At 27.7% G+C, this 12,102-nt stretch overlaps 1 protein-coding gene across 1 annotated transcript; it reads left to right on the forward strand.

The window, feature by feature from the left end:
- Positions 1–6,231: 6,231 nt before the first annotated feature.
- LOC132941505 (uncharacterized) lies at positions 6,232–7,149 on the forward strand. The gene has a single exon (XM_061009596.1). The coding sequence runs from the start codon at positions 6,232–6,234 to the stop codon at positions 7,147–7,149; it is 918 nt and encodes a 305-aa protein (XP_060865579.1).
- The last annotated feature ends 4,953 nt before the right edge of the window (positions 7,150–12,102 follow it).

The raw sequence follows: 12,102 nt of genomic DNA on the forward strand, positions 1-12,102 counted from the left end.
AAAAATGGTTACAATTTGTCATATATTATATTAATATTCTAATAATAGATGAAATATGGTATATACATTTTGTACAAATATATTTATTAAAAATACAAATCGTTGGCCTGTACAACGTCGGGCGGGACAGCTACTATAATATAATACAAATCATATAATATGTCAAATTATATTATTATTTTTAATATAACAACACTAAATAATAATGTCTTTACTCTTTTAAGATTGGAGAATTCGAATTACGAGTACCACCCATGCGAGAAACCTGTGTAAAATTAGATATGTTATATTATAATTTATAACTAATAATTATTAACTATTACATGTGAGAAAACAATATTTTTCAGAGTTACAATAAGGTATGACTGTATTTCGGTGAACGGTCACTTTGTACGGTCCATTGTTTAAAATGCATAACGCGGACACTTTGTACGGAAGGGTAAAAATGTACATGGCAGAACGCGGACACTTTGTACGGTCTGGTAAAACTTTAGATTACAAAATTCGGGCACTTTGTACTATTATATTCTATTTGTGATTTTGAGATATTTCAATATTATACTATACATGTAGTTTTTAAAAATTTTTTCAATATTATATTTTATTTGTCATTTTGGCATATTTATATTGTACACATTTTTAATTTACTTAAACATAACTTTTGATTACATATAAGTAATACAATTAAGATTTATAATCATATTATTGATTGTTTGATCATTTTGATTATTATTAATAAACAATATTGTATAACAATATATAGCTGATATTTATGATATTATACTTCATGTATATAATAGTATAAAGTGTCCGCGCTCTAAAAATTAAAATGAATACTTTCACTCGATCGTACAAAGTGTCCTCGTTCTGCAATGTACCTTTTTACCCGACTGTATCAAGTGTCCGCGTTCTACAATGTACCTTTTTACCCGACCGTACAAAATGTCCACGTTTCGCACTTTTAATGCTTGACCGTACAAAGTGACCTAGAACCCTGTATTTAATTCTTGCTAGCAGGTAAGGGCCCCGGTCTAGAATTAATGTTCACATGGGCCCCTTATTATCAAGTTGCGCCACTGGGGGCCCTATATAAATTTTCGTGGGGCCGTACTGGCTGCATTGCCCTAGATGTTCCTGATAACAATCGTAGGTACCTATACTTAATTGACTTAACATTTTGTTTGGAATTTATTCAAATTATATATTATGTATGACATTGTAAGTAAACAAACGAATGCAATACACTGTGATCGGTATACAGCGCACACACACAATTTATCAAACATAAAACACACACAGTCTGGGGTCTGGTATGTAAGTACCTGTACCGTATACCAGGTTTTATTATTTTGGCATAAAACACATATTTAAAGTGTAAATCACAGATTTATAAACAAATTTATTTATCGGTGTAAATTTATAATTTTTTTTACCAAACACATGCTTTTTTTGTCCAATAGTAGTCGATCGTTTTCTATAGCAAAACAAACATGAGTATAAACAAACATTTATACTGAACATTCCTGTAAAAGATTATTTTGATATTTGTATTTGCCGATTTCATGCAATTTTCACAAACTTTAAATGCAAATAAAATTACAAAATACATTTTAAAAATCTGTTCAGACATTTTTCTATTCAATTGAATACAATTGATATACACAGCTATTGCTTTTATTGTCTATACATTTATTGAGCAATATTTATTGGGCTCGATTATGTGGTTAAATATTAAATATGTAATACCTATACTATGTAGTAGGTACTTAATATATTACAGTTTTTTCGGTGAGTCAAATTTGGTAATCATAAATTTAGTGTAGCATACAAAATATACTGCAACAGATTCTAAATAATACAATATTAATACAATAACAAAATAGAACTTATGGAATATATGGGACGGATCTTTTATACTTGAATTAGACAATAGTAATATAAGTTACCTACATGTATACTATGTAGGTATTATTACTATACTATTTGATATTACTTATGTAGGTAGGTTTAGTTATGAGTATTAAGTGATCAATTAAACTATTTGATAAATAATTAGCTACATTTATTAAGCATCGTTTGATAGGTTCAATCATTAGCATAAAATCAAATTAATAAATAACAAATATACACAGCTATTGCTTTTATTATCTACGTTTATAAAGCAACGCTCCTAAATCGTTTGACATGGGCTCGAATATGTGGTAAAATATTAAATATTAAAAATATAATATACTATGTAGTACTACAGTTTTTAGGTGAGTCACATTTGATGTAAAATACAAACGATGCTACAGATTTTAAATAATACAATATAAATAAACATAGTAAAAATGTATGTATTTCATTAAGGTCTGGAAATTAAATTGTATGATTATATGACTATATACTATTTGAAACAACTTATATAGGTAGGTTTAATTATGAGTATTATATGAAATAAACTATTTAATACATAATTAATTAATTACTCGAATAGACAATAGTAACATAACTAACGTACAGTATTATTATTATTATTATTATTGTACTTATTACAGTTCAAGTGAGTTAATTGGTTGAGGTAATGTATAATGATATGAGTGATATGACTATACTATATAGGTAGGTTTCGAGCGATGTCAAACGATTATGTGGTTAAATATTAAATATATAATAAAATATTACAGTTTTTAGGTGAGTCAAATTATGTATATTAATAGACAAAATATAACTTATTATGTATTTAATTAAATTCTGGCAGTTAAATTGTATTATGATATGACTATACTATTAAACTATTTAATAATTAATATTTAATTAATACTATCTAACTATCTACACATTCATTGAGCAACCCACCTATATTATTTAACAAGGACTGGATTATATGGTTCTTTACTTGAATTTTTTTGTATTTTTTTGTTGCCTGGACGAGATCCCGAGTACCAGGGGTGTATGGACTAGTTGCTACTCGGTAGACGGTAGTCTTTCATCAGTTTCCACTTCGTCGGCGGCGGCTCACCGGGCATCACGATCACAACATAAGTTCCTGTTACATATATTCCAAAATGAATCCCGAAAACCTAAAACAAAATATATAAAGAGCGTGAGGGCGCCGCGGCGCACACTTTGGGAACCACTGGCTTACATGAATATTTACTTCCCAACCTTGTATTTTTATAATACTACCATAACAAAATGTTAATGTAAATACTTTGGTCTATGAGTAACCTCCAAGCTAAGTTAAATTATTTGTATAAAACAACCGCACTTCATCAAGTACTAACAATTATAAATAATTTATATACTAATTATACTTTATCAACTTACCAACTTATTAGTTGTTGACGTCATAACTCATAATTAATGATAAAAGCACAATTCAACTACAGATCATAATATCTCAATAATAGTGTTTTTGAGTTATTGCAGTTTTGAACTTGGCGTCGATGTATAAATAAATATGTTTTTATATTTTTTAAATAATAGGTATTATTATAAGATATATTTCATTCCATTTTTAATTAATTTACCAGGGGTAAATCACTATGATAATCATAGAAAACAATTTTATAGACATGTATAGAATAAATAACGAAAATATTTAAAATGTCCGTAAACAGCTCAAAAGAAGTCAAAATATGTTGAAGAGTTTATGGTGTGTAAAAAATGATATATAATATTTAGATAACATGTAAAAAAAATTTAAAAACATTTATATCTTCAATAAATTTAACATGTAATTATGTATGTAAATAGGTATAACCGTATTAGGTATAATTACAATTTTTAGTATTATTCTATAAGTGATATTATGATATTATATTGTTATTATGATACAGACTATAGCTTAATGCCTCAATACGAAGATATACTACTTATAGACTAATAGAAATATCAAAAATTAATCATTTTTAAAAATAAAGAATATATGTACATATTTTAATCAATTATTACTTACTAATATTGGTGTTACTGCTATTCGCTATATTTTACTGTGCTAGTAATTATAAAAATACAGTGACACTATGGTATACGTCGACTGTCAAGTAATTAGCAACCGACTGGTGCGGCCGTGCAGACTGTGATTTACTATTCAGAAATCAGAATAGTCTATTCTACAATGTATCGGTTATAGGTTTTTGGTCTAAAAATATCACGTGCGGCGTGCACCGTCATCTATCGTAGCAAATCGAGCCTTGTTATCGCAATCTATCCACATTATACTACATAATATGTCTACACACATATACTATACACATTATACTAATATATTAAATTATTAAGTAGAAACGGTGGAGGAAATTGTTTTGACTGCGCAACTGGTATGACTGTATAAGTATTACATTATAATATTATGTGGATGACGCAAAGAAGATAATTTTTGTCTTAATAACGGTGGTCGGTGATAGTTCTTTATTATTAATTATTATACATCAAGACTTTATGGGGCCCCCTAAAAATATTCCAACAATAGGGCCTGGTCCAAAATGTTCCCGTTGCCCCCCCCCCCCTCTGAACGGCCCTGCCTTAGCAACCTAATAAGGAATCCAAACAAATGCTATTGTAAGAAAAGTATGATAGGAAAAGTAAGAAAAAAATGTATATGTCCAAAACTAAAAATATGAAGGGTTATGTATTTCAACTCTTAAATTCATACTTTGCATGCGATACCTACCAATATAGGGAACCTATATGGTTCAAATTTCAAGTTTATCCCACTATGAGAAGAGCCCCACAAAACATTACACTTTTTCATTACACAATTTTTTTTAACACCCATACATACCTAAGACAATACTATCAACAATCGAATACAATTTACCAATTTACCATTAATACTTTAGCCACCTAATAAAGAACACAAATTTATGATATTGTAAGAAAAGTAACTTCAGTGTGAAGTAATTAATTACGATTACCTATAATAACAAATTAAAATAATAATACTGATTTTGATGATTGTATGTTGAAATAAAAATAATGAACTGTTTGCCAACAATGTTGTTTATGTTTTTTTTTTTTTTTGAAAGAGTCATTAGATTACCGATTAAACTACTTAAGTGTATAAAAAGGTAGTTATAAGAAAAAATTATTTAGCTCTTGTAAATTAAACCTTTACTAATTATTTCAATTAAAAGTATTAATGCATATTTTACTAAACTTTAGAGGAACATAGTTAATAAACTAGCGAACCAAAATTGATGATTTGATTATCAACATTTTCAGAAAAAAAAGCTTTACCAGAATCCATTAAAAATATAGTAGTTACCATTTGAAAAAATAAAGCTGATTTTGCTATTGGTATACCTGCGTGCTTAAAAACTTTGAAATTGTTATAAAAAAATTTCCTGCTAAAAATAAAGAAACACGTCTTTTTTCGTTTTAACGAAATTCTATGTCATTGATCCATAATCGTTAAAAAACCCCGCATACAATGACATACGATACATCCTGTATATGATAATTCCTACACTTACTATGACTATGCATAAAAATACTTATACATTTATACCTAATATAGGTCGCACTTACCTATACTTATTATTAAAAAATTAATATGTAATAAATAATTTTCAAACATTAACAATAATATTATTTTGTTTTATATCATGATTTGAAACAACATAATAATATGTTAATGGTTATTTTAAAAGAATAGATATCTACATTCATTAACTATTTTTTTAACTGTTTGATAATTTTTTGTATTATAATCTGATGTATCGATCATTTGAAATATTTTAATTTTATAATATTTTAAATATTGCATATTAAATAACTTGTAAAAACGGCTCCAAATAATAATAACTATTATTATTAATATTTATAGTCGGGGACACGAAAAATGAGCGTTGGCACCCGCGACCCGTTGTTCGTACCTACTCATGTGGCCATTGGTTCTCAACTTTGTACCATCACGTTGCCGTATATTCACGGGCACGAATAATGAGCGGTAACCGGTTTTTTAGGGTAGGCCAGCAGTAGTTCTTTCAATTCTTTTGTATTCCTTATATCCCTTATAAAAAAATAGACATTAAATATTGGAGGGGAACTGCAGGCACAGTTGTACAGTCGTACAATGTTTTGTCTGTTCTGTCGTTTGTACACTGTGCTGTATTAAACATATATTTTGTACGTGCCACGTTTTTATAAATTGTGAATATTTTTATTTGATAAACCGTTTTTTTATATATAAAATATCGTTTAAAGATCGTGACACTCATAGCCAGAGCAAAAAAATAATTTATAATGTTTATAATTTTATTAAAATGCTGTCGGAGAAAAAAAGATTTGACACCAGACTTCTTCAAAAGTAGCCAAAAAGTCGCTGCTGAAGCTTGTGGCGTTTCATATATAACGCTGAGGCATATATGTGTAGAAGCCAAAAAATCTACAGAGCAGGATGTTGAGGAAGGACCATCTTTTAAATCACCACGAAAATTATATAAGCGTCAAAAGAAATGTACAGAAATGGATGATTTTGATGCTGACGTAGTTCGTCGAACGGTACATTCGTTTTACGATAAAGGTGAATATCCAACTGCTTTATTAATCTTAAACGAACTTAAAAAAAAAATGCCAAATTATGAGGGATCAGTTAGGTCAGTCAGAAGGCTATTAAAAAACTTGAATTTTTCATTTAAAAAATGTAATGATGGTCGAAAAATGCTATTGGAACGAAATGATATTGTTGCTTTACGTTGTAAATTTATACGTAACATTTGTACACTTCGACAAATGAAAGATTGTCGACCAGTGATTTACCTAGATGAAACCTGGGTGAATCAGAATCATTCACGATCTCATATTTGGCAAAATAACGAAGGAACAGAAGGGTTAAAAGTACCAATCGGTAAAGGAGGTCGTCTAATTATTACACACGCTGGGTCATCTCGATACGGGTTCATAGAAGGGTTAAAATTAGTTTTTAAATGTCAAGCGAAAAATTCTATTGATTATCATTCGTCAATGAACGCCGATGTTTTTAAAGTATGGTTTGTAGATAATATGTTAAAGCTACTTCCCGAACCATGCGTTATTATTATGGATAACGCACCATATCATTCCACGTATATTAACAACTACCCAAAATGTAATGCTCGGAAAGCTGATGTGCAGAATTGGCTGAAAAATCAGGGCGTTAATTTTTCACCACTAGAAACATAAGCTGAATTGCGTGAACGACTTAAATTGTTAATACCGTCATCGTTTAAAAGGTACGAGTTAGACGAAATCGCGAGTTCGATGGGCCATGAAGTAATTCGGCTACCACCGTATCACTGCCAGTATAACCCTATCGAACTCATATGGGCGCAAGTCAAAAGTGAAGTGGCAAAAAAAAATAACACTTTTAAAATGGTGGACGTCGAAAGACTTACAAACGAGGCGTTGGATTCGGTATCAAAAAGTGACTGGGAGAAATGTGTTGAACATGCTGAGAAGATTCAAGATGAAGATAACGAAAAGGAAATATTGAGAGACAGTTTGACGGAGCCAATGATTTTAACATTTGCATCTGATGACAGTGATTTCGGTACTGACGGAGACAGCGAAAACGACGTTGAAGAACTAGAATAAAAATTATTATTTCATTATTATGTTATACTTATATTTTATTTATTATTAACTGTTAAAAATATTGTACTTTTTTACATTACAGGTAGCAGGACCGTATAAGCCGCCCTGTAGCAACAAAAAAAGATGCCTTATTATACTGAATACAAATTTGAAATTAATGCAATATAAAAACAATAGGTGTATTGTATGTATATATATATAATTATTATGTATATAATATATTTGAATATTATTAATATATTAAAATTATTTTTTCTGGATTGTGACTCATTGTAATATATTGTATTTTATTTAACTATTAGCTAGTACTACAGAAGAATAAATTCATTTTTGCCGAAAAAATTCCATTTAAAAATGTCATTGTGTGTATGAAATATAATAATATTCTTTAAAAGTTTAAAGTATATATCTGAAAAATATTTTTAAAATATAACAAAATATCTAAAATTGTTATTCTTGGTTTAAATATGTAATTTCGTCCAAATTTGAACTTAAAATGTCTGTAAAAAAAGAAATGTAGATATTAATATATTTTTTATATTTCTTAGTAACAGTATGAACTATCTATGAGAATGCTCCTTTTAAATGTTCAATCCTTAGCTATAAAAATTGAACATTTTATAATTTTAAACTACAAAATAATTTGCAAATCTTCAAGATTTTGATGAATTTTGTCAAAACTTGAACTTAAAATATTTATAAAAAATAATTACTCTTTCAATAAAAAATGTCTAATAGGTTTCTCGTAAGTTTTTTTAATGGAAATAAAAAAAGGTGGATAAGTGGATGTCGCTCTGCTGTACAGTAGGTTACAAGTGGGTTACTGTAATGGATGGTGTTAAATTTGAATTCAATGATATAATATCATTGTATAAGAAAAACGATTCTGAGCGAAAATAGTCAGTCAGCCTATGATATTGCCAAGTATATTTGATGATACTATTGCGAATAAAGTAATTTATATATAACCTATTTACGTGGAGCCTTGTTTTAAATTTTCAATCATTAGCCATAAAAGTTAAACATTTTATACATTTTTAACTACAAAATAATTAATAAATTATAAATTTGATAAATGTTGTCAAAATTTGAACTTTAAATGCTTATAAAAAAAAATTGTGCCTATGTATTTTTAATATTTTTCAACTGCTATTAGAAAGATATCTCAGGAGCCTCATATTAAATGTTCACGCTTTTTTACCCAACAAATAAAATTTTATTGATATTTATAGAAAAAAAAACTAAAAAAATTGAAAACTGACAATGTCCGTAAACAGCTCAAAACGAGTCAAAATATTTTCAAAATCTTATGGTGCATAGAAAATGCTAATACAAACATTCAGTAAAATTTTCAAGTAGGTATATGCAGTCATTCGTTTTTTAATTACAATAAAATAAGAAAATTGTTACATGAGAAATCGAGTGAATATCAAATGTTGTAAAAATATAAATTTCAGACGCTCATAAAAATTTAATTTAAGTTTCTTGTAGACATTTTTTTTTTTTGATAAAGGTAAAAAACTTATGAGTAATCTTATATTACATTTTAAAACTTTAGATTTAAAAAGAAAAATTTTTATGAATTCTCAACTCAAAATAATTTGCTAATTTTCGTGATTTTTCCGTATTTTGTCAAAATTTGAACTTTAAATGCTTATAAATAAAAACTGTGACTAAGGATTTTTAATTTTTTTCATCTGCCTTTGAAACAATAACCTAGGAGCCTTCTATTAAATTTTCAAGCTTTTTTACTCAACAGATAAAATTTTATTGATATTTATAGAAAAAAAAACTAAAAAAATTGAAAACTGACAATGTCCGTAAACAGCTCAAAAAGTGTCAAAATATTTTCAAAATGTTATGGTGTATAGGAAATGCAATTATAAACATTCAGTCAAAATTTCATGTCCCTACAGTCATTTGTTTTAGAGTTACACCAAAAACCAAAATCGATTTTCTCGAAAACCGATTTTGCGTAAAAATTCCCGTTTTTCCTTAATTTTTCTTTTGTTTTTCACGTCGCTTTTGAAAACTACTGGGAAATTTTTACTTTTGACCCCCCAAAGTACCAACTAGATTCACTTTCCTATCAGAAAAGTTACTGTTGAAGAAAATTCCAAGACTTTTTACTGTCCTAAAAGGTGATGACAGACACAAAAATAAAAAAAAAAACACACATCATTGTAAAATCAATACATTCATCGCTTCGCTCAGAATCTAAAAAGTTGAGCTTAAATCCACAATAATTTTTTATGATTGTCTGAACATTTGTCAAAATTTTGAAAAATTACAAATTATTTTGAGTTAGAAATTCATACAAATTGTTCTATGTATAGTATTACATTGTATACCTAAGATTTGAAAATTTAATAAAAAAATGTTCATAAGTTTTTCTACTTTTAACATAAAATAAAGTTTACTGGAATTCAAACTAATTTTTAATGAGCGTTTGAAGTTTAATGTTTTTTGATATTATTGGATTTTCAGCTTTAAATTAACAAATTCTTATCGAATCATTTTCTTATTTGGTTGTAACTTGTAATTAAAAAACAAATTACTTACTTTAATACTTGTAATTTTCACCAAATGTTTATTCTATTATTTTCAAAATATTTTGACTCATTTAGAGCGATTTATAGACATTTGAAATTGTTTTTTTTTCTATAAATATAGATATAGTTATATTATTATATAGTCATTTACAGTAATTAAAATAACATGTCAATACGTCATGTCGTCATATAATAATATAATATTATAATAAGGTTCACATCATAACACATCACATTATAGCTTGTACAGCATGTCTGAATCGTAATCTTGTTTTCAATAATAGTGATTAATAATGATTAGGTACCAACGATGTCATCCGTATCTAGGTTTTTACCTCGAGAAGGTAAAAATAATTTCACTCGTCCAAATGGAATAAATAATACTCGCCTATTAATTAAATAGACTATGAATTTTTTGGTAAAAATTATTACCTTTGCCCAAACGACCACCGCCTACCATGATATATGAATATGACCGATATACGGACGGCAATTATATAATATTAATAGCCAATAGGTACACTTCAGTCTATACCGTAATAAACTTGGGAATGTCAAATATACATGATAGTAAATTATATATTATGATTTACAATTTATACACCTGTACCTAAAAAATATTAACTATGAATTAAATGAAAAATTATTTAAAAAAGTTGTTGTTCTTCTCTATTAGAATCTCTGATACGAGAAATACCAGCTAATACACCAATACTGTAATTTGGCACATTTCGGCATTTTAGTTGCAAATTATTCAGGTGTTTATATAGTAACAATTGATGAATAATGGTATTAAAATGACTCACATGCGTAAATTGCGGATTTTGTAAGCGTTACCTACCAAAATACATATTAGGAAAATTAAATTATGTAGTGATATTGAAACTTTAATAATTTACAACTGCAGGTATTAATTATAAATCCTTACGCATATATTATACCTAATAGTCTAAGGAAAAAGAATTTAAAAAAATTCTTTTGACATGCTGCCATCTTGTTTATATCAACAACAGTAACAATTTGATCAACATAAATAAAAAAAAACATTTAAAATAGCTATAAACAGCTCAAAATAATCCAAAATAATTTAAAAATTGTATCATGTTCAGATAATTGTAATATGGTTTTTTTTTAAATATCTTCGGACTTTATTCTTTAAATTAATATTATGAAACAGAATACTGGTGTCGCGTAAATATTCCGATTATTTTTGTTAGTTTTTCCGTAGTATTAAAATTAATAATTTTTACTATTTTTTTTATTTTATTAAAATTAAGTAGGTACCAAATTTTTTTTCCAACTAATTTCTTTTGTAAATGTTGATGGTGGACTTTTTTAGTTAAATTTTTTATGATCGTCGATGTCTCGAATTTTACGTAATCTCAAACTCGTTTGAAATCCTTTAGAAATAATTACCATTGCAATAAAGAACTCGATAACTCGACTATTTCGAAATTTGAACTGTTATCTGTTTATTTTGAGTTTTGACATAAGTACTCAGAATTCACTGCAGTATATAAAACTGGTAATATCATATATTATATAGGTAATATTTGTCATTTGGTAATAATCAAAGGAAAACATGATATGCGATGTTTCGTAGGTTATACCTTATTATTAGTAATTGTATTGATATACAGGCGGCGTGCCGAATGTAACTATAGGTATAATAATATATAACATGACCAAATATTTATCAATTATCAGTATAGTTGTGTGTAGTATACATATCTATATAGAACATATTATATTGTACATGCATCAGATTACACGGCCATCGAACGCTGCACATAATATAACGTTATAAACCTTTATACTTATGTATATATATATATAATAAGCAGCCCTGATGTACATAACATAAGATAAATGATATTGCCTATATTGTGTGATATTCAACGGGCGGCCGGAGATAAACAAAATGTCTCAATAAACGACTGGAAACTTCAGGCCGGTTTATAGTTGTCTGATATATGGGTGTGAACGATAT

The sequence above is a fragment of the Metopolophium dirhodum genome, chromosome 1 (assembly GCF_019925205.1).
Source record: "Metopolophium dirhodum isolate CAU chromosome 1, ASM1992520v1, whole genome shotgun sequence".
NCBI lineage: Eukaryota > Metazoa > Arthropoda > Insecta > Hemiptera > Aphididae > Metopolophium > Metopolophium dirhodum.